A 23214-nucleotide genomic window follows, 5' to 3' on the forward strand; every position below is an offset into this window, starting at 1 on the left:
AGAATATTTAGCCTGGGAGTAAACAGAGGGGATTACAAAAAGCAACCCAAAGAGGAAAGGCTGTATAGTGCATACATCTACGTATGCTTTCACGGAGCGTGTTAGTGTTTGCCTTTTCCCCTCTGTTTTGGAAGAAAGAACTTGATTGATGTAGGAATCTTGTGGCTTTAAGTGATCGCTACCCTCAAATGGCTTTTTATATGCATGTGTGTAAATCTTAAAACACTGCTCCTAGCAGAATCACTACCAGAATGCTTAGGTAATTGCAAATTCTCCAAATGAGTTATTAATGTACAATGAATAAACCTATATATTAGGGACATGGAAAACTTTAGTGATATGACTTATTCAGATGTCCAAGCACCCAAAATTCAAACCTGAAATAAGTAAAAGCTCTAGTCGTTGACTTTGAAAATGGACCTCAAACTTTTTTAGGTGACAGAGCTCTTCCTACTTATCCTCCTGATACTAGAAAGTGTGCACTTTAATTCTTAAATTCAGAGGATTACATTAGGAGCCAAATTTGGGTTCTTAAAACTAGTCTGTTCCAGTCATGAACTCATTTGCTGTTCCAAATAAAGTGGAAAAGAAAACATTTTCTGAATGTTTGGCTTCTGGCTAACAAGTATACAATCTGCATGGTTTGTGTTTTATTAACTACTTTGTAAGTGATCATTGAACTTGAATTTCTCTGTGGAATGCTGTCAGATTGGAGGTATGTGTAGAAATACACAAACTAACAGTTAAGTGGCAGCAAAACTGAGTAGCCAGTAATGGCTTTTCATAACAATATTGGGGAAGACTGTTACACCCAGAGTGATAGAGGAACTTCTGATGACCTTGTGTATGGGAAGCCCTGTAGCTTAATGTGGTCTGTCTTAACTAGATCACAGAAGCTTTTCTTTCTAGTAAGATCAGATGACTCAACATAGCATTCTTGCTCACATTGCAGCAAACAAAGCACTTATGTCTGTTACCACTTTCTAATCTGACTACAGTGCCCAGAACATTTGAGCAACCATGTAGCTATGCAATATTTCAGGGAATATATATGGGATTAATCAACCAATCTCATCTGTTGTACAGTTGCATATCATTGAAGTTGGCACACCACCAACAGGGAACCAACCATTTCCCAAGAAAGCAGTGGATGTCTTCTTTCCTCCTGAAGCACAGAATGACTTTCCTGTAGCAATGCAGGTATGGTAGATGGACTGACTGTCTTGGGGATATGGTAATATAGCAGGATGGTAAATATATACACGCTCCTGTGCTGCTACGGAACCTGAGGCTTTGCAAAGAAAAATGTCTTAAAATCCAATAAATTGTTTGTTCAGCAGAGTTTATACTTTAAGTATAATATTCCCCCTTCAAGTCTTAAACTTAACTTTGTAAGCTGTTTTTTAATTGTTGATCATCCTTCCCCCTTATAGAACAAGTAGCCAGCTATTTTGGTATATGTATGCCCAAAGTATGATAGAAGTAGATATTCTGCTGCTGTGCTGTCAAGTGCATGCACACTCTCTCTCAAGCACAATTCAGTAAGAAACAACACAATCACTTTGTGCAATCAAAACAATTGTGCCCCTTCATGCTAACCATTGTAACATTACAACAAATTTGACTTTAAAGCAAGGTTTTAAGTACACTGATTATTCAACCTTACTCTTGTCTTGCAGATTAGTGAAAAACATGATGTGGTGTTTCTGATAACAAAATACGGTTACATCCATTTGTATGACCTTGAAACTGGCACCTGCATCTACATGAATAGAATCAGTGGAGAAACCATATTTGTCACTGCACCGCATGAAGCAACCGCTGGAATTATAGGCGTTAACAGAAAGGGACAAGTAAGGAAATGCTGTTCCTAGAACACTTGGCTAGGCTGTCCCAGCAAGATTAGAGTCGGGGGAATGGGAACAAGTGTCAAGCATCATGACTGTCAAGTATCCTCTTCATGTTTCTGTTCAAACACTCAGTCTTCTAGGAGAAACTTTCACTTCAAATGACAAAGTCAGTATACACATTGCAAGTGCCCATTTCCTTCATGGCTGGCCTCTAAATGAGATACTAGGTTATAACTGATCAGAGTCCATGAATGTTTGACTAGAATCGGTGTGTCCAAAAAACCCCAATGTTTGAGATTTACTGATATTCAAGTGCTCTACTTCTCGCTATCATGTCTAGATCTGCCTCTAACTCTTGTCCACCCTCACCTACCCGAAAGGTATGCTGCAGAAGTTCAGAGTGGTGTTGCAGTGCAGAAATCCACCGCTTTTCATTCAAAAAATGAAAGCAGAACTAGATGCCTGAACAGTGATCATGGGTGGCTCAAATCTTGAGTTCTGGTTCATAAAACAGGAAAGGCAGAAAATAGTTGCAATGTCTTAATTGGGAAGAATTGTCTAAAATAGACTTGAGTTTACCTGTATAGAAATTTGTGTAACTTGCACATAAAACTTGTGGAAGGGCTACTTGCTGGTATAAGAATCCCTTTATTCCACCTGGCTGAACTCTTAAATATTCTACTTTTTTTTTTAAAAGTAGAAAGGTGACCTGTATCAATAGTTAACATGAGCAGCTGCCAGTGCTGTCCTTGAGAGTCCAGATCTTCTATAAAGGTGGTAAAAATCTTACTACAAAACAAGGAAGTTCTCTGAGATAGATCAGGCTCTTTAGGAAAAACTTGTATAAATGCTTTCAGTTCAAAAGGGTAGTGCTGCATTCCTGCTATATGGTGCTAAAATGCAGAAATTCTTAACGCACTGTTTAAACAAAAACCATCAACATGGTAGAATAGGATCTCATCCTAGAATTCCTCAAACTTGATACCAGTGTTTGTAGAATTACTTTAGGAGAAATCAGTTTAATCCCACAATCATATTTGGTATTCATAACTTCTCCCTCAGATTGTCTAATCTTCCTGTAAGATACTAGAAGAAGAATTCTCCTGGCAACAATGAGTGGGGAACTTTGGTCATTACAACATCTGAATCACAAACTGCTTTTTGTCCTTGTACGTACATACTAGCACACGATCTGCAGTGCTAGATGAAGCTGAGTGCATTCTAGTGAGTGGGAAGAGCTTGTATCTCTGTAACTAGCAAAATCTAGTCTCTGTTCATCTGTAAATATTCAATATTGGCACGATTTCCAATTAGGAGTAGGTATAGAATGCAGATGGTGAACACTGTTGCATGTAGGAAGTGAAATTGATACTGATTTTGGTTTTGTGCCATAGCGGTGGTCTGTGCAACCTTAAATATAGGTTCAACTCTTTTCAGGCTTTTGTGTTAAGAATACTGTTTTTAGGTGGCTTTCTGAACCCTTGAAAGGAACAGACAGTATGTCAGGTCAGTGACTCTTGCAGATGAATGGAAGCAGTCCAGTCTCTGCCAGAATGATTAGTTGAGTCTCTGAAAAGAGACATGTGTGATGGAAAATTTGAAGTCTCCTGCAAATATAAAAGTGCAGAGGGGAAGAACTATGTGGGGTGGGCTGGCTTCTAAACTCTCGTGGATAAAAACTGAGGATGTTCCCTTCAGGGTTTCTTATAGCAGCTAATATCCAATAGAATTTTGGAAGGAGAGACTTGCTAACTAAGCAGTAATTCCGCAATTTTTCAATGCTATTCAATATTTCAGTGCTGTGCATAAAGTAAACTACTGGTTCTGAAAGGTAGGCTCTGTCTGGAAACCTGAGATCTTAATGTTTGGATAGGGAAACATCTTGTGAACTTGACATAGCAGGCAGCCAATATATTCAAACTTGCAATTTCAGGAGAAAACTCAGTTAAACATTTGGAAAGTTATTAAACCCTAATTCATGTGTTGGTTACTCTATAGAATTCTTTTGGGAATAAAAATTAATGGAAAGAGATGGTAGGGACTTAATGTGTAACTTAGTGTCCAACCCTTTTATCAGTGAAGGAATTGTTCCGTGGTGGTGAATTCAACTGTAAGACCAAGCTTCAGAGCTTGTCCTGCAGAAATAGCTTACCGCAGTGGCAAATACTTCCTGATATTCAGCCTAAATATTCCTCTGCTTAATCTAACCTGTTACTCCTACCTTCACCCTAAACACTTAATTTTTTTGTTGTTGTGGCACTATTGAAAATGTTTGCAGAATGCATCTACTCTGAGCACCTGGTATGCCTTTATCTTTCTTGCAGCCTGAAGATGCACAGACTGTAAATGTCCCTTTTTTTTTTTTTTTCTCCTCTTTAAATCCAATTCAGGTGCTCTCAGTATGTGTAGAGGAAGAGAACATAATTCCTTACATCACTAACGTGCTGCAAAATCCTGACCTGGCTTTGCGAATGGCTGTCCGCAACAATCTGGCAGGAGCGGAGGAACTCTTTGCCCGAAAATTCAACGCACTGTTTGCCCAGGGAAACTACTCAGAGGCAGCAAAAGTGGCAGCAAATGCACCAAAGGTATAAAGTGTTGCTAAACAATGTTTATCAAAGCTAGAAATAGTTAATCACATTCTTAACCTTTGTAAGGTTAGGTCCTCATCTGAGATGTGCACTCAAGTGTTAGCAGGATCAGTATTTTACTCTTGGAAGTAGCACTACTGAAATGGCTTGAACAGGTGTGTTCACCAAAGCAACGTGCTAGAGTAGAACTCTTTAATGGAACTGTTCTTACTGCAGCAGTGCACACAAATATAAGGTCAGGCCTTCAGACAAACAAAATTGAAGGAACAAAGATAGGTGGGGAGAATAGTTCAAGATGCAAGCATAATAATTCAGATGAAAGTTGATATTGTAACTATGTGGGGTTTTTTATTAAACAATCTTGCAGGATTAGAGGGGCACTAGTGGGGTTTAAAGAAAGGGATTATGGGGGAGTAAAAGGAGCCTGGGTGCAAAAGGAGATTGAGCTTGGGCATCTGAACTTTTACGGTAGTAAGAGAGATGGGATAAGGGAGAAAACCAGCAGCAGAAGAGACTATCCAGAGTCCACATGAAATCTGAAAAGTCAAAGGATGTGAAGGCTAGGACTATAACAGGGTTTAAAAGAGAACTGGATAAATTCATGGAGGTTAAGTCTATTAATGGCTATTAGTCAGGATGGGTAAGGAATGGTGTCCCTAGCCTGTTTGTTTGTCAGAGGGTGGAGACAGATAGCAGGAGAGAAATCACTTGATCATTACCTGTTTAGGTTCACTCCCTCTGGGGCACCTGGCATTGGCCACTGTCAGCAGACAGGATACTAAGCTGGATGGACCTTTGGTCTGACCCAGTATGGCCATTCTTATGCCCTTATGTTCCCCTCATAGCAGTAGCTGTTTGAACTACCTCTCCCATGGTGTTAATCATTCCTTTGAAGCCCAGTTATGCCTGCCCTGCATACAGAACAGCTGCATTGCTTCTAGAATTTGGGTTTCTTACTGTCGTTATCAGGACAATAAATTTCCAACTAGATGTTAAAGGGATGTGTACAAAACTGTCGCAAACTAAGGTTGAAACTTTAACGCTAATGTATTTTATACCAGTGCTGGGCTGGTACCAGAGCATACACAGGGTCACAACTGAAGAGTTAAGTGGCACTCATTAGTGTAGCTGCTCACCAGAGTAGGTGAAGAAATAGTTCTTACATATGCAAAGAATTGTCTGATCAGACAACATACAGTCCTGAGTGACTTTTAAAGTTAGTTTTCAGTAATGGAGCTGGTGAATAAAATGCATCCTCTAACCTTTTTAAGGGAATCCTGCGTACTCCAGACACCATACGCCGGTTCCAGAGCGTTCAAGCACAGCCAGGTCAGACTTCTCCCTTACTCCAGTACTTTGGAATTCTACTAGACCAAGGTCAGCTGAACAAATATGAATCCTTGGAACTCTGCAGGCCAGTGCTTCAGCAGGGACGCAAACAGCTTCTGGAGAAATGGTTAAAAGAGGATAAGGTAAAGCTGCAATGCATGTCGTTTTTTTAATATAATTTTGGGTAATCTCTACTAGTAGCAGCCATGTCATGGGCACTGCAAGGACTAAGACCTATATCCTGTACAAAAATCAGTAATGTGACTTATGTGCATTGTCATCTTTGTGGGATAGATGTCTTGTAGTGGAATCAAGTGGTTTTTTTTGTGTTTTCCCCTTGAATATAGACCTAGCAAGTTCTTCAGTGTAACCATACATCTCCATGATGCTTTTACATGAATCTACTACCCACTGACTGATGCACTGACAACTGTTTTAACTTCCCAAGACACTGTGCTAAGTCAAGGCAGGAGTGTATGTGTGAAGAATATAATTTGTTAGGAGTGTCCCTTCAGAGATTTCAGTCTTCCTTATTTCTAAAGAAACCTTTTTTATTCAAGTCCCTTGTCATGCCTACTGTGACTCATGCCATGCTGTGGGCAGGGACACTTTTTTTTTTTTTTTTGAGCCACTCCTTAACTAGCTGGAGGGAGATGACACTAGCAAATGATGTAAGCCAGTCCTTCTCACAATGCTGAACAAGTATATTCTTGCCCCAATTTAGAAGAACCAGAACAAGAATTTTAATGCAGACATAGTGGATCATTGCCAGTTGGTCTCTAGTCTGACTAGGATTTTTATGTAAATCTCACAAGGTGCTGTTAACCAAACCTGGAGGATAGAGGGAATAAAATCCAAACAAAGGCAAACTGAAAAATGATCCAATTTACACTGAAGAAATAAAACAAGGATACACGTGTCCCTTAATCTCATCATAGTTTGAGATTTAAGGAATGTAGTCCTTTGTATTGCTGCCACCACAGATGTAGGGTACAACCTGAAATATTTTTGTAAAGCTAAATCTCGTAATAACTTTGGCCCATGAACAATGACAAGCTAGGATGCATCTTTCATAAAGCGATTTAGACTGTTAAGTCCACAGTTACTGGAAAATACTTTGACATCTTCTCAACCTGTTATGTGTGTGTGTGTGTGTGTATATAAATATGAAGATTGTTATCCCAGCACTGTACCATGAATACTCTTTAAACCTAGAATATGTAATCTACCTTCATCCAGTCTATATTTATTAAAATGAATTGTTCTTAACTATATTCTTTCTAAACAGTTGGAGTGTTCAGAGGAATTAGGAGATCTAGTGAAGTCTGTGGACCCTACCCTGGCACTTAGTGTCTATCTAAGAGCTAATGTTCCTAACAAGGTCATTCAATGTTTTGCTGAAACAGGACAAGTCCAGAAGATTGTTCTGTATGCTAAGAAGGTGAGGCTGTGCTAACTACATATAGATAACATTTGCATTTGAAACTGTAAACCTTACTGAATTCAGGAGCATAAATTAAGGGGAACTACTTTGGATTTAAGAGACTACTTTTAGCATATTTCAGAACTTTTGTTTTATTAGTCACATAGTTTGTGTTTTTTTAAACAATTGTATCATAATGGCACAAATGTGTTAATCTCAGGATACCTATTTCTCTAGAACGTTTAGCTAAATATGAATATTGCATTCAAGACTCTCTCCTTTTTAATTTAAAAACTTGCACTTTGGCATACTACTTAAAGGGAGTGTGTGATACTCCTGAGTTAAAATCTTGACTGAGCCACTGACTCATCTTGGGCAACAGCTCTATGCTTGTCTACCCATTTAGCTTTTTTTACATTCCCCACGTAGATGGGAAAAGTGCTTTGAGATACCCAAATGAGCGCAGATTCTTCATGTACAAGAACTGATTCCTGATGCTTTCATGTAGCTGCTCCTTGGCTCTGTATCTGTTGAGACTTTATTTAGCTTCTCTTGAAGCACTAACACTTTTTATTATGGCTACTCTTACAGGTTGGGTATACTCCAGATTGGATTTTCCTGCTGAGGAATGTAATGCGAATCAGCCCTGACCAAGGACAGCAGTTTGCTCAAATGCTAGTTCAGGATGAAGAACCTCTTGCAGATATCACACAAGTATTAACTTTAAATACCTTGCAAATCTTAAGACTGTTAAGCAAATGAGTTGGGATTCATGCCTACCACTTAAAGCTGCCAGTGGAGAAAGGGTATTAAATTGTCTCCTGAAGATGTGGCTTTTCAAAATTAATTTTTTCTAACACTGAAAAGCAATTTAAATTAAATAGGTAAGCTAAGCTTGTTTCAGCAGTGTTTCCAAGGAAGTGATAGCTCAGGTACTTAGCTCTGCCTTGTGAGGGGTTTCAAGCATAACCTGTTAATTGAAATTCCTCATCCTCATGAGGAGGCAATCCTACTATTACAAGAATACGAAACAAGTGCTCTCATTGATGGACTGGGATAATGCTAGTAAAATCAAACTAGATCTTGTGACTGCATCTAAACTTTCATATTTAAAAGTAAACTTGTTAACGTCTTGAAATGGAACCTTTACACTGAAACTAGTACTGCAGTTCCAAAATAGTACACTTCTTTTTTTTGCAGATAGTGGATGTGTTTATGGAGTACAACCTAATTCAGCAGTGTACTGCCTTCTTGCTGGATGCATTGAAGAATAACCGCCCTTCTGAGGGTCCCCTGCAAACACGTTTACTCGAGATGAATCTCATGCATGCACCTCAGGTATGTCTTATAGACGTCCTCAAACTGACAGTTGATCAGGTTTTTGTATCTTGTAACCAAACTTCCATCAGCATAGGTATGAAAAATTTTAGAAGATATTATAGTAGTTTATGGGTTTCAGCTTAGCTTAATATCTGACTAGATACACCTTTTAAAGTCAATGAAAATGAGTATAACTTTGCCTAGAACTAATTATTTCAAAAGCGTTTTTTGTTCCCAGTCAGATATTAAGCTAGGATCTACATATTTCAGGTCTAACAACTTCCCTGTTTATACTGTGCCATAATATTAAATATCAGGTTAAGCCAACAACCCTTTGTCCTCCCCACCCCACCCCACCCCCAAAAAAAAATCTGGATCTGGCTCCAAAGTTCATGCCTATGAACCTACCATTAACCCTGGCTCTAATTCTAGTGTCTTAAGTGACCTCTTTAAAATAGTCATGGGATCTTCTGTAGTTCAAGATTTCATTCTGATTTGGGTTAGTAATTTACTGTAGTTTTTCCTGATGAGTCGTATGCAGAATCTAATGTACAAACTCCAGAACTAGAATAAACCCATTCTTGTTCCAACTGTCCCTTTATAGGTTGCAGATGCTATCTTGGGAAACCAGATGTTTACTCACTATGACCGGGCTCACATTGCACAGCTGTGTGAGAAAGCTGGCCTGCTGCAGAGAGCATTAGAACACTTCACTGACTTGTATGATATCAAGCGTGCAGTAGTTCACACTCATCTTCTCAACCCTGAGGTACAGAATCCAAAATTTTGTAGAGGTTTGGCTAGCTTACCTTCCAGGATCTTAAAATTATCACACTTCAAGCAGTGTATCTTTCAAATTACAATATTTATGCAGCTTTAAAATTGGTGCTCCATATTTTTTATATGGAGAATCTTTTGTAATGATCTTGCTATCTCTCTCTAGTGGCTGGTGAATTATTTTGGCTCCCTATCAGTAGAAGACTCTCTGGAGTGTCTGCGTGCCATGCTTTCTGCTAACATTCGTCAAAACCTGCAGATTTGTGTTCAGGTAGCTTCAAAATATCATGAACAGCTGTCAACACAGTCACTTATTGAGCTGTTTGAGTCTTTTAAGAGCTTTGAAGGTAAGATGCAATGGGAATACTTTGTTTAGCATTACTTCACTTTCTTAAACATAATCTATTCTATTGCAGATGTAATAGTCTGTATGCTAGTGTGCATAGGAGTGCTGAGTCCATTTGGCAACCTGATAGACATTAGGAAGTTCCACTTTATAGGGCTTGTCTGACCCTCCAAAAGCAACAGTTTGAGAAGTTGGTCTAAATCCTACCATTTTGACTACTTCACTGTCCAATTGCACTCCTGCCAGGAAACTTCTTGGGTAAACTATTAAGTTTTTAGTAGATTCTTGGTGAAGGCCTTTAGAACAGACTGGTAAAAGGATCTCCATGGGGGAAAAGGGCAACGTGTGTCTGCATCAGAAACTTGTATACTTAAGAAAGCTGGCAGCTACTTCTCACCTTTTTTATGCTTTTCTAAACTCTGCTGGTGGCTACTCATATTTAGAGCTTAGTTCTGTATACTTGTATCTCCTCTACACCCACCCTCTTGTTGGCTAGTTTAGCCATTCCCCATTCATTTGTCAGTCCTTCTTTTTTACTGAACTCTTATCTACTTTCAGCATCTGTACAGGAAAAAAATATCCTAAATTGCTTACGTGGTACTGCAGATTTTGAACAGGCCAACATGCCAGTGGACAATGGGATCTGGAGTTGGGATAGGAATAGATGGAGACAATAGCCCTTGGAAAGCTTTTCTTTCCAACTTTTTGTATAAGGGAACATCTTGCCTCTGTCGTAGGTGAACAGGGTCCCCTTTCAAAGCTGCTTTCTGTATAAAAAGCCTGTAGCTAAACAGCATTGCCAAAAACTCACTATTAAGCATTAGCCTTTTGGCCATTTATTTCATTGAGACTTCAGGAAAGTGATTGTTCAAGAACGTTTATCTGACATGGCAGTTGCTTTACGCATGTAATTATTAAATAACACTTGACCTTAATCCTATTTTTGTGTGGCCTGTAGCAAGCTATCACCGCCTGCATTTGCGGGCAGTGAAGTAAGGAGTGTTAACAGTTGGCATAGCAGGATCAAACTTTGTGCAAGAGACATTAGATACGTGGAAAACTGAGCTAGCTGAATACTGCACACTTATTTATGTGTACCTACCAGGGAGCATCTTAGAAGCAGAGCTGCTGAATACTTTTCCAAAGTATGCCATGTATTCCATCCTCTCAACCATATGGGGAAATTAAAAATGGAAGTGAATGGCAGTTTCAGTTGGCCTGCTTGCACCATGATTCAGCTACAGCTTGAGTGTACAGGACCACTGACTGCCCAAAATGAAGGAAGGAGTGAATTTACCTAGCCAGACTGGACTATAAATCTTCAGTTACTTGCCCAGAGCAGATGGACTTGTGTAACGTATGCAGAGGGAGAGGGATGACTTGTGACTTTGCTATTGCTTGCATTGCTCCAAAGAGCCTTAAACTATCTTCTGTGCATGCTTTCTCTGTCACTGAAGAGATTACAGTACTGCACGTCAGCTACAATTCCACTTCTGTGTGGTGTTCCACTGTTTAGTTTCTCCAGTTCAAATATGTCTTAGGCATCCTATGGCTCCCTTGCTGCAGTCTGAGACTTATGAGAAGTCCTTAGAGCAAGCTGTCACATAATCAGCTTGATTTTTATTTGGTATGAAGACTATTCATATTGAGTCTTTGTTTCCCTTAAGGTCTATTTTATTTCTTGGGCTCAATTGTAAACTTCAGCCAGGACCCAGATGTGCACTTCAAATATATCCAAGCTGCATGCAAGACAGGGCAAATTAAAGAAGTGGAAAGAATCTGCAGAGAAAGCAATTGCTATGATCCAGAACGTGTTAAAAACTTCCTCAAGGTAAAGAGTTGACTAGCATTGCAGTATTTTCTATTTTGCAGCAGGATTGCTTGTTACTTATCCACTTCCACTAGGGTACACCACTAAGTAGTGATGTCTTGAGAACAGGCGCTCTGGATTGCACATAGACCTATGAAAGTCCAAAACAGTTCTTAATCTCTTTAAGCAGTTTCTAATATGGAGACTGTTTGGAATATAGGAAAGATGAATGCCGTTCCTCAGGCCACATGTGCATCCGTAAGTCAGCAGAAATTACCTGTATTGGAGGATACTGCTGAGCCAGTCTGTTCCCTAGCATCTTAGAGTTGGACACCATTGAATAAACAGTCATAACTGGAACATATGATGCCAGTTGGATTTAATTACGTGAGCTATAAATGGAAAAAGTTCTAGAAGTCACCTGTTAAGTCTTTTTTTCTTTTTCTTTTTTTTCCCACACTAATAAATGCCGTAATCTCAAACCCCACGTCAGTTTCTTACTACTACATGATAGCTGTTCTGTGAAAATAACTATTAGAGAATTAGTGGTATCCATAACATGCTCTACTGATGTCAGATCTTCAGGTTTGAGGCTAGAAAGATACCATGTATGAAGTTGAAAATCGGTAGCCAGTTGGCATTGTTACACTGTCTATGGCCATGTCAGTCAATACAACTACCTAAGGTTGTTTCTAAACACACTTGCCAGAGAATCAGCCTTTATCTGGGAACATTTCCTGCCTTCACATTTTGTCCTGGTTGTATAGCCATTTCATGGTGTGTGACAGCAAAATCTGTTAAATAGCATAATACACCTATTGCTGCTTAACACTTCTCTCATCTGTCACGTAGAAAAACTTTGTTTTAATGTCCCAGAAAATAAACTCTAAGGAAAAAAGTTGTTGTTATTGGGGGAAGATTTTTGTGTGTATAACTCAACAGGTCTTTCTGTTTACAACAAATTATCCTCAATGAATGGTTACTGTCAACAAATTCCTGATGGAAATTGTTATTTTTTGTGCTGTTCCTTGTGTCTGTGGAATGTGCAGGACATGTACCAGGTAAATCCCCCGGATTAGGTCTCCCAGTCTGTTAACTCCTTCAGTGTCGATTTGTATGTAGAATTACATTCTGGGATGTGCATGTTAAACAGCTTTCAGTAGCTGGGTCTGACAAGGTTGATTCTTCAGGGTACTCTAAATGTATAGTATTTGGCTGCCACTTTAGCTTATTTAGACATGTTGCCTTTTTGCCAGATTTTGGGGCATTCATTCCCAAAGGTCTTTAGACATGCAGATTACTGATGCACGCTCTGATTTTTTTGACCTCCTGCAGTCACAAGTCAGTGATTCAACAGTGCAGTAGTTTGGTAGGTTCTTAAGATAGATGTGACCCTGCATGGGTATCCTAGTTAAATTCAGAAACAGTGGGTTCCTTGGGGATGCCAGAAATGCTTCAGATTAAGGTGTGAGGTGAGGAAACTAGCTCAAATCATGCATATCTGGTCATCTCACACATGACTGAGACCACATCATCCTTAAAATGGTTTTGTTAGATTCCTGTTGCGATCCCAGAGTGTTAATCCTGCACACTGAACACCAGTGGCAGTTCACAAATGCTGAAGTATAGCTTAGGTTTGTAATACTCGTTGTCCTGTGTTGTAAAATTGTTTTTTGTAGATGTGGGTGTGCCAAGGACCAGTGACTGACATTTCAGATGGTTTTTTGCTCTAGATATTGTCAAGGTTTACACCTGTTTTATAATTCACTATGTGTGCATGGCTTCAAAGTGGGAACAATAGTAACATGCTGTCAGGTAAATTAGTTTAGGAAACCAAAACAGCTGAGATTTAAAAACAGTAAACTATCTCTGATCAGACTGGTCTCCTCAGACTTGCCTCATTTATCAACTTTCTCCAGTTTTAATGTAGTAATTCATATTTCTGCTTTTTTTCCTTTGCAGGAAGCAAAACTGACTGACCAGTTACCACTGATCATTGTATGTGATCGCTTTGACTTTGTCCATGACCTCGTGCTGTACCTGTATAGAAATAATCTCCAAAAATATATTGAGATTTACGTACAGAAGGTAAGAGCCATATTTCCAGAGGGACTTAAAAGCCTTCTGTCCAAATGGCTTAATATGGTCTCATCCAGTTTCTTTTCACAGGGACGGTCATGGCTACCAATGCATGCAATACCAACACCACAAAATCCATAATCTAAATCACTTCAAACAAACCGACTTCGAAGCTTGCTATCCATCTTGGAGAGGACGTTAACCATGTAACTTCCTTTGTGCTCTCAACAAATAGCTATATAATTTCAGAACACAAGCGGTCCTTCTCCTAATCACCAAGTGATTGGTTCTGCTTCTGGCCACCTTATTAGTGAAAACAGACCTTTTTCTGGGAAGGAGGGTTCAACCTCCAAAACATTTTTACTTGATTCTTCATTATTAATTCCTTCTGTTAGTACAACAAATCCATTCCCTCTCCATGAAAGCTAGTACAGCTGCTGCGTTTGAGGGGAATGCCACAATGGCCTAAAACACCTTTTTCTTTCCCCATAAAAATGAGAATAGCACATTACATACTTCACCTATTTATCTCTGTTGCTGAAGTCTGAGGAAGATGTAAGTTCTTGTCAATCTTCACATGATTGAGAAATCCATAGTATCTGCCTCAACCGGTCATGGTCTTCAGGAGCTTTTCTGAGCCCAGGTAGGGAAAATGAAGCAGGCCCACTTGAAGTTGAACAATATTCTAGCAATTCTCATACATGCAAATGGATTCTCAGGGAAGGAACATACAATCTCTCCATGGTTGGTACTCCAATTTGTCACTTTACTAAAGTGTTCTTGTTGCCCTAGGTGAATCCAAGCCGTCTGCCTGTTGTCATTGGGGGACTGCTTGATGTGGATTGTTCTGAAGATGTGATAAAGAACTTGATCCTTGTTGTGAGAGGTCAATTCTCCACTGATGAGCTTGTTGCAGAAGTAGAAAAAAGAAACAGGTATCCAACTCCACAAATAACCATCTCTGTACATGTTTCTGATTAGAGCTAATGTTTCTAACTTTAGTAATTTCTGATTGTTTGTGGTTAAAGCTTAGGGTCTGTCTGTAAAGGAAAAAGGTGTAGACCTTCATTAGGCTATCGTTTTATTACAGTGATTTAAATGATAAAAGACAAATTTATAGCCTTGTGACAAGTTTCTCCCTTAGTTTCCAGTAGTGTCCTGTATGGAACACTGGGGGGAGCTAATGGAAAAGAATAGATCTTTAATTGTAGACTCTTGAGGTGCATCTGGATGCTTTGATGGCATTGCAATTAAGACTTAATGGAGGTGGCTTTTGGTTTTTGGCATTCAACTAACTTGATAGCTTTCAATAAAGAAATTTTGAGAGAGAAATACACACAATGGTAGGAGGATGAGTAATGCCTTCAGGAAGAAACTGGGGAGGTCTCTTGGTTGGGTAGATCCTGCAGGCTTGTTAATAAAACTAATATATTTGTTCTAGGCTAAAACTGCTCCTTCCATGGTTAGAAGCAAGAATTCATGAGGGTTGTGAGGAACCTGCTACTCATAATGCACTGGCCAAAATCTACATAGACAGCAACAACAACCCAGAAAGATTTCTGCGTGAGAATCCCTACTATGACAGTCGTGTTGTGGGGAAGTACTGTGAGAAGAGAGACCCTCATTTGGCATGTGTGGCTTATGAGCGTGGGCAGTGTGACTTGGAGCTTATTAATGTGCGTATATCCAGTGAGTTCAGGGAAAATGGGGTGGAATCACCCACAAATTAAAAAAAAAACAACCTATTTGATCTTGGGGAAGAGATTTATGCACTACTGCAACAAACAGCTGCTTTTGCAGCAGAAGTTCAAAGTGGGAATTAACTGGCATAAGTATAGCACCATGACCTTTTTTTTTTTTTAAAAGGCATGTCCCTGTTAGATTACTTTTTCATCTAAATGAAACTCCTCTTCCAAGGATCTGGTCCAAATTTGAAAGCAGTGAGATTGCTTTGAATTTCCAGTGACTGTGTTGTGGAAAGTCCTCCTCCAATTTCTGATATAAATCTTGAAATGAGCTTTATTTACTGTCAAACTCACACCACATAATTAGAAGTTAACTTGTTGGTCTTCCCAGTCCCAAGATTTGGAGATTTAGAAAAATCAGTGTCTCCTTGGTATGTTTCACCCTGGCTTAGCATAGGGGACTGGACTAGATGACCTCTTGAGGTGCCTTCCATCCTCACATTTCTATGAATCTATTAAGATTTGCTTTAAGTAATTTCAGATGACTTCACTTATCTACCTTTTTGTCACTTAGGTATGCAATGAAAACTCCCTCTTCAAGAGCCTCTCACGTTACTTAGTTCGCCGTAAGGATCCTGAATTGTGGGGGAGTGTACTGCTGGAAAGCAATCCTTACAGAAGACCACTTATTGACCAGGTATAGTCTCCCTCAAACTTCCTATTCATTTTAACATAATGACAGAACTAGCTATAATTGAAGGTGAAGTATTTGCAATTTGCTGACTATAGCTTATCCATGGCTTGACTCTTCTGTCTCTAGGTTGTGCAGACTGCACTGTCTGAGACGCAGGACCCTGAAGAAGTGTCTGTTACTGTAAAAGCTTTCATGACTGCTGATCTTCCCAATGAGCTCATTGAACTGCTGGAGAAAATAGTTCTTGATAACTCTGTGTTCAGTGAACACAGGTGCGTAAAAAGTTCTAAACCATATATAGGCAGCTACAACAGACTTCACTGAAGCAGTCTAGCTCTGGGCTAGGGCTTGCTGCAGTAAAAATTCCAGCTGCTTTGGGGAGTAAACATAATTTTGGGGAGCTGCTAAAGTTCACTCTTTGGTTTGGGGATGAGAGTTTAGGATAAGGGCCTTGGATTTGAGTTTCATACAGTATTCACCTCTAACAATAGCCAGTGGTTTTTAATCTGAAGTAACTGACTCGGCACTCACTAATTGCTTTGTCTGTTTCTTACTAGGAACCTGCAAAACCTCCTTATTCTCACAGCTATTAAAGCTGACCGTACTCGTGTCATGGAATATATCAACCGTCTGGATAATTATGATGCTCCAGATATTGCTAACATTGCTATCAGTAATGAGCTTTTTGAGGAGGCTTTTGCCATCTTCAGGAAATTTGATGTCAACACCTCAGCTGTGCAGGTATCATAAATTCTAGTCTGATTCTACAATTAGGAAATCTTTAAGCTTTTGAGACAGCATAAAAGCCTGAATAGTGGAGTGTGCTCCTGGCTCTGCTGATGTGTGCTTTTTTTTTTTTTTAAAGTGGACTACCAGCAGAAGCATCTCCTTCCAAAGATGACAGGACTGTCACTTTCCTATTGCTTCCTGGCTTATCTAGTTTCTCTCTCAACTGCTGAAATTTTGCCTCTATTTTGATTATACAAACCTTGAGTGTTTGAAGTAAAAGCTACACAGCTGAGTTTAGACTTTAACTATATTCTACTTAAGCATTCTTAGGCTTGCCCCTTCAGAGTTCTCCTGCAGAAAGTGGAAGAGAAGTAAGCAGTTCTTGGAAGAGTCATGCTGAGCGTTAGCAAGACTGGCTCTCAAAGAACCAACAACAAACCTTGATTACTTCCTGGTCTAAAGAAGAAAACAGAACTAATGGGTTGAGTGCAACTCATTAGTTCTCTGGAAACTTAAGACTAATGTTTTTTTCTGTACTGATGGTGACTGACATGCTACCATTTCCTCAGGTATTGATTGAACACATTGGAAACCTGGATCGTGCCTATGAATTTGCTGAACGCTGCAATGAGCCTGCTGTGTGGAGTCAGCTTGCTAAAGCCCAGCTTCAGAAAGGGATGGTAAAAGAAGCAATTGACTCCTACATTAAAGCAGATGATCCTTCCTCCTACATGGAAGTTGTTCAAGCTGCCAATGCTAGCGGTAGGATTTTCAGTTTTTGTTTAACTGAATCTTCTGTGCTGTTCTGGTATGTTTGGATATCTGAAGTTTAACCAAAGCATGTCATTTAAATGACTACAACAGCTGACGCTACGATCTGAAACTCTTACCTGCTAGTGTTATGGGTAGCACTAAATTCTGCTGAACTAGAAAATGTGAGATCTGTATCTCATAATACTAAAATGATCAAAGGTCAAAACTCAGGTTGACAGCATTCCTCAAATATGGTTGATCAAATGAATATATATCACTACTAGCTCCTCTGTAGTTCTTGCTGCCCTCTCCTGGTCAGCTGTCCTAGCTGCAGAGTTAAATTTTCACTAGGCTTCTGAATTCCACATAGTGAGAACTGCTTTTTAACAACTCTAACGATAGTAAAGTAAAATGCAAGTTAACTGATAGAGCTTTAAATGTTTCCTATAGTAAAAGGGCAACAATTAACTCAGATCATTATAGTCTCTAGCATGAGAGGCTGGCCACTCATAATGGCAAATTCTCTTGCCTTGGTCCTGGCTAAAGTAATGTTTGCTACCTACAGAAATTATCATTGTAAAACTAACTTAACAGAGCAAACTTCTAGTCCTGTTCATTCTCAAACTATAGGTGATTCAATCATGAAAAGTTACCATTTTTAATGTGAAGTTGCTTCACCTAGGGAACTGGGAAGAGCTGGTGAAATACCTACAGATGGCACGCAAAAAAGCACGAGAGTCCTATGTGGAGACAGAACTCATTTTTGCTCTTGCTAAAACAAATCGTCTAGCTGAGCTGGAAGAATTCATAAATGGACCTAATAATGCTCATATACAGCAAGTGAGTTTCTGCTCTTGGTTCCTTAGCTGTCATAGTAATAGGATTTTGGGGTTCAGCCAGTAAGAATGCCAAGCTTTGGCCTGCCAAGAATTTATTGGGTTGAATGTGATGTGATGTAGTTCTTCAAGAAGTCTAATAAAATACAAAAAACTTGAGGCAGAGTTCACTTTTGTCTAATAGCTTTAGACATACTAGCTAGTGGCTAGAACTTCCTCAGACTTCAGAATGGATCTAATTTTAGAAATCCTTTAAGATCAGTTTCACTATAAAATTCTATTCTTGTGGCTAGTCTAGAAGACTAACGTTCCAACTTAATCTTAGGTTGGTGATCGCTGCTATGATGAGAAGATGTACGATGCTGCTAAGCTATTGTATAACAACGTGTCAAATTTCGGCCGTTTGGCATCCACATTGGTTCACCTAGGTGAATACCAAGCAGCTGTTGACGGTGCTCGGAAAGCAAACAGCACTCGAACATGGAAAGAGGTAAATTACCCTGTCTTACGAGTTCAGCTCAGTAAAATATCAAAAGAGGTTGCCTCGGAGATTATATTTAATCTTACCAACAGTGTTTCTTAAATCCTAATATACCTATGTTGACAGGATTCTTCGGTATACAATTGGATAGAGCTGTGCTTTTTCATAAACTGGACAAAACGTAATTGTTATCACTTGAATTTCAGGTTTGCTTTGCATGTGTTGATGGGAAAGAGTTCCGTCTAGCCCAGATGTGTGGACTTCATATTGTAGTGCATGCAGATGAATTGGAAGAGCTCATCAACTATTACCAGGTAATGACGAGCACATGTACTAGATACTCCTAATTCTAATGCTACTGAAAGCATCAACCAAAATATGCCTGCACAGATGCTACTGTAACTCGGAGTTACAGGATCACCTTTGCTTCAAACTTGGCATGCTGTCTCTTTATCCATTTAGTACCTAACTTCTTGCTACAGCTGTCTCTTAACTGCACCTGTCTCTTAAGGATCGTGGATACTTTGAAGAGTTGATAACTATGTTGGAAGCAGCATTGGGACTTGAGCGTGCCCACATGGGAATGTTTACAGAGCTAGCAATTCTCTACTCCAAATTCAAACCCCAGAAGATGAGGGAGCACTTGGAACTATTCTGGTCCAGAGTCAACATTCCCAAGGTAACGGTCTCGAAACCTATGTGAGGGGTAGTTTTAAACCGTTCTAGATAGCCTGTAGAACAGTTTGTTGCATAAACTAAATTTTAATGAAATTACAAGATTTTCACACTTAATAAAACCACCTGATCTATTAAGCTTCAACACTAACGAAATACCAAGATAAAAGTAAATCAGTGCTCTGAAGTTAACTGATGGATTTCAAAGCTGAAAGAGTGCTGAAAGCTATTGATGACCAAGCACTGGCTGAAAACCACTAACCTGTGTTATGCAGGAGGTCAGACTAGATTATCATAATGGCCCCTTGTGGCCTTAATTTTTTTTTTTTTGCTCTATTAAACTTGTATTTAAACACTTACATTCTGTGTATAGGTGCTAAGAGCTGCAGAACAAGCCCATCTTTGGGCAGAGCTGGTGTTCTTGTATGATAAATATGAAGAGTATGATAATGCCATCATCACAATGATGAATCACCCAACAGATGCATGGAAAGAAGGACAGTTCAAAGATATCATCACTAAGGTACTGCCTGATCTGGTGTGAGAAATGCCTCTTTAAAGGCAACACTGTTCTGCATGTTTGATTTGTATTCTAGCTAATGGCCTCCTGATTAGAAGCTATCCTAGCTTAAACTGGTACTAGTTTCAGCATAACATTTTTCTCTTCTACATCACTATCTTTAAGCTTATGTCAGGGATCCTGGATCTATGGTAAAATACCAAGTAGACTTACAATGCCACAAATGATTAGATTACCCTTTGAAGGTTTATATTTAATCAAATAGCACAAAATAAACTGAGCAAATCTGAAATCTCTAAAGCAAAATTTCTTAATGCTGGCAGACATGCTTTAGGTAACTTAAGGGTCTTATGACAGGTTTCAGAGGAACAGCCGTGTTAGTCTGTATTCGCAAAAAGAAAAGGAGTACTTGTGGCACCTTAGAGACTAACCAATTTATTTGATAATATAATATAATATAATATATATAATATAATATAATATAATAAATTGGTTAGTCTCTAAGGTGCCACAAGTACTCCTTTTCTTTTTAAGGGTCTTATATTCATTAGAGGTAACGAACCAGAAAAATCCATGCAGAAATACATAAACACCATGAAACAAGTATGTAAAGATCTATTAAATGATCCTCTGTGCTGTCTCTAGGTGGCCAATGTGGAGCTGTATTATAAAGCAATCCAGTTTTATTTGGAATTTAAACCCCTCTTGCTCAATGATCTGTTGATGGTGCTGTCTCCCCGGCTGGATCATACTCGTGCTGTAAACTTCTTCAGTAAGGTAACTGGTTTTCATTTTCCTATAATTATGAGAGACTTTACAAGTGGAGATGAAGCATTTGGCTACATCTAAAGGTTTACAACTCCAGTTGAGTAAATGACAGTGAATGTATCTGCGACGGACATCTATAAGCTTATGGTGTGCTATATTGTTATATTCAGGATTCTCATGTCAAAACTTCTTCTCTTAAAGGCTAAACAGCTTCCACTTGTTAAACCCTACTTGCGCTCAGTTCAAAACCACAACAACAAATCAGTGAATGAGTCTCTGAATAATCTCTTCATTATAGAAGAAGACTATCAGGTAGGCTTTTTTTAAAAAAAAAATTGCCCTTGTTTAAAACACCTTTCTTTTGTGAATGCTAATTGGTAGAGATAGCTAATTGGTATAACTATGCATCCATTAACTGCAGTAACAAACTGCAGGATTACTTTAGATCTGAAAATAGACGCAAAAGTTTGAGCAAAGGAACTCTGCAAACAGCTCAGGTGGTATCAAACGTAAATTGGTTGACCCTTTCTGGAACACAAGCACTGACGTTTGAATGACTACATTCTATTCCAATTCAGGCTCTTAGGACATCTATAGATGCCTATGACAACTTTGACAACATCTCCCTTGCTCAGCGTTTGGAGAAGCATGAGCTGATTGAGTTCAGAAGAATTGCTGCATATCTCTTTAAAGGCAACAATCGCTGGAAACAGAGTGTAGAACTTTGCAAGAAAGACAGACTATACAAGGTAACAGACTGGAATATAGAACATTAAAGCTATGCAGACCTATGTTCACATAGCTTACTTTAATACTAGTATGAGTGATCCTACCCCCTTTGATAGTATTGCTATAATGTACTTCAAAAGCTGTTTTTGTGCATCTTGGAAGTCTAAATCCCCAAGATAGCTTTTTTTGGAATGGCTCATTACTGCTTTGACCAAACTTGGCATGCCTAGCACAGTTCCTGCTCCAGCATATTAGATGTGGCTCTTTTAATGAGAGGTTTTGTTCTTTGTTCGTGTTCTTTTGTAGGATGCAATGCAATATGCTTCAGAATCCAAAGATACAGAGTTAGCAGAAGAATTGCTGCAGTGGTTCTTGCAGGAAGAAAAGAGAGAATGTTTTGGAGCTTGTCTCTTCACCTGTTATGACCTTCTAAGGCCAGATGTTGTCTTGGAAACTGCATGGAGGCACAACATCATGGACTTTGCCATGCCCTATTTTATTCAGGTCATGAAGGAGTACTTGACCAAGGTAAAAGCTATTTCTGTTGGTTGAGACTTTCACCTGCCACTAATCTTGATATTGGCTTTGTCAAATGTCTGCCTTGACTTACGTTCACTCTTATTTTCAGTTCATCAGGGGAGAAAGGCTTCACTTTTAAGTGATACCTGCTAGGAAAAATGAAACACCCACAGATAGTTCCCTAGCTACTAGTTAGAAGAACTTGCATCTGTAATAGTTCTCTGCTGAACCCATAGATAATGTGAATCTAGTGCCAAAATTTTCTCCTTGTCAAAGAACTGTTCTTCTCCTACACCCCTCCCTCCTCCCCCCCAGACTATAGGGAAATCTGGAAACTACCCATGCATTATGGGTTAGCATTCCGAGAGAACCTTTTGTTTAGTGGACAGGAATATTGGAACAGATGTTTTATAAACACTCTTAAATCTACATGTCTGCCATGCTCTTAAGTGGAAAAAATTAGTGTTTTGCATAGCTCAGCAATTACTTGAATAATCAAAGGATACAGTGAATTGAAATATGACTAATTGTAATCCTCTCAATCTAGACTCATTTTGGAGTGGAATCTCTGAAATGTAAGTGTTTATGAAGCAGACTACTTGAACATATGTTCAAGGACATAAGACACGCAACTCTAGTTTTAACTAGCCTCTTTTCACGCTTGCTTGCTCTTTTGTTTGAAGAAACTCCTTTATTTTTAGGATGCTTTCCTTCCAGCAAGACTGTCCAGATAAATCTGACTATAGAGGAATTTTTTTCCTCTGGAGCTTTAAACTTTCCGTTGTGGGTATGCTTTATGTATGTGTGAACCTCCAGGAAAAAGCCACAAGCTATTTAACTGTAGCACCTGTTAGTTTTTAAGTGTTTTCAATTCCAGTGTCACCAGACTTTTCTTGGACAACTTCAGCTACGCTGACTTTGAGCATTTTTTGTCAATCACTTTCGATACAACTTATTCTTTGGATTCTCTAATTTTTATGATAAAGCTTCTACAGCTAGGGGCTACTAGGTAACCTTATTTTGAGTGATAAAACAAGTAATGCACATTTGGTTGCACAGAGGGAGGATTTGCCTGTTGATGTTCAAAGGGTTGGTGTGGTGTGCTTTTGCTTTTTTTATGGCAGTTTTAGAGCCACTTGTTGCAGAGTCAAACTAGTGCAGAGAAATTTTTGGTTGAAAGCAACTGGTGTTAGTGCTTTAGAAAACTTTTTCAAGTGTGTATCCTATTGGTGATTATGGGATACTTTGACATCAGTCCCAACTAATATAACGTTACCTTTGAGTGTGTGCACTCTAGTCT

The 23214-nt window shown here is 39.1% G+C and overlaps 1 protein-coding gene across 2 annotated transcripts in view; it reads left to right on the forward strand.

Annotated features, from left to right (window-relative positions):
* The window catches only part of CLTC (clathrin heavy chain), a 53337-nt gene that overhangs the window by 22951 nt on the left and 7172 nt on the right, over positions 1–23214 (forward strand). For both annotated transcript variants that reach the window (XM_073315180.2, XM_073315181.2), the window contains exons 5-30: positions 1087–1200; positions 1680–1853; positions 4241–4438; positions 5713–5913; positions 7059–7211; positions 7785–7907; positions 8394–8531; positions 9118–9282; positions 9457–9637; positions 11304–11467; positions 13409–13534; positions 14318–14460; positions 14967–15201; positions 15785–15907; positions 16031–16176; positions 16462–16645; positions 17203–17395; positions 18069–18226; positions 18548–18712; positions 18910–19017; positions 19215–19382; positions 19752–19901; positions 20544–20675; positions 20868–20978; positions 21245–21415; positions 21702–21923. In XM_073315180.2, coding sequence (XP_073171281.1) covers positions 1087–1200; positions 1680–1853; positions 4241–4438; positions 5713–5913; positions 7059–7211; positions 7785–7907; positions 8394–8531; positions 9118–9282; positions 9457–9637; positions 11304–11467; positions 13409–13534; positions 14318–14460; positions 14967–15201; positions 15785–15907; positions 16031–16176; positions 16462–16645; positions 17203–17395; positions 18069–18226; positions 18548–18712; positions 18910–19017; positions 19215–19382; positions 19752–19901; positions 20544–20675; positions 20868–20978; positions 21245–21415; positions 21702–21923 — 4146 coding nt within the window. The remainder of the gene's footprint in view (positions 1–1086; positions 1201–1679; positions 1854–4240; positions 4439–5712; positions 5914–7058; positions 7212–7784; positions 7908–8393; positions 8532–9117; positions 9283–9456; positions 9638–11303; positions 11468–13408; positions 13535–14317; positions 14461–14966; positions 15202–15784; positions 15908–16030; positions 16177–16461; positions 16646–17202; positions 17396–18068; positions 18227–18547; positions 18713–18909; positions 19018–19214; positions 19383–19751; positions 19902–20543; positions 20676–20867; positions 20979–21244; positions 21416–21701; positions 21924–23214) is intronic.

This window comes from Lepidochelys kempii, chromosome 17, assembly GCF_965140285.1.
Source record: "Lepidochelys kempii isolate rLepKem1 chromosome 17, rLepKem1.hap1, whole genome shotgun sequence".
NCBI lineage: Eukaryota > Metazoa > Chordata > Testudines > Cheloniidae > Lepidochelys > Lepidochelys kempii.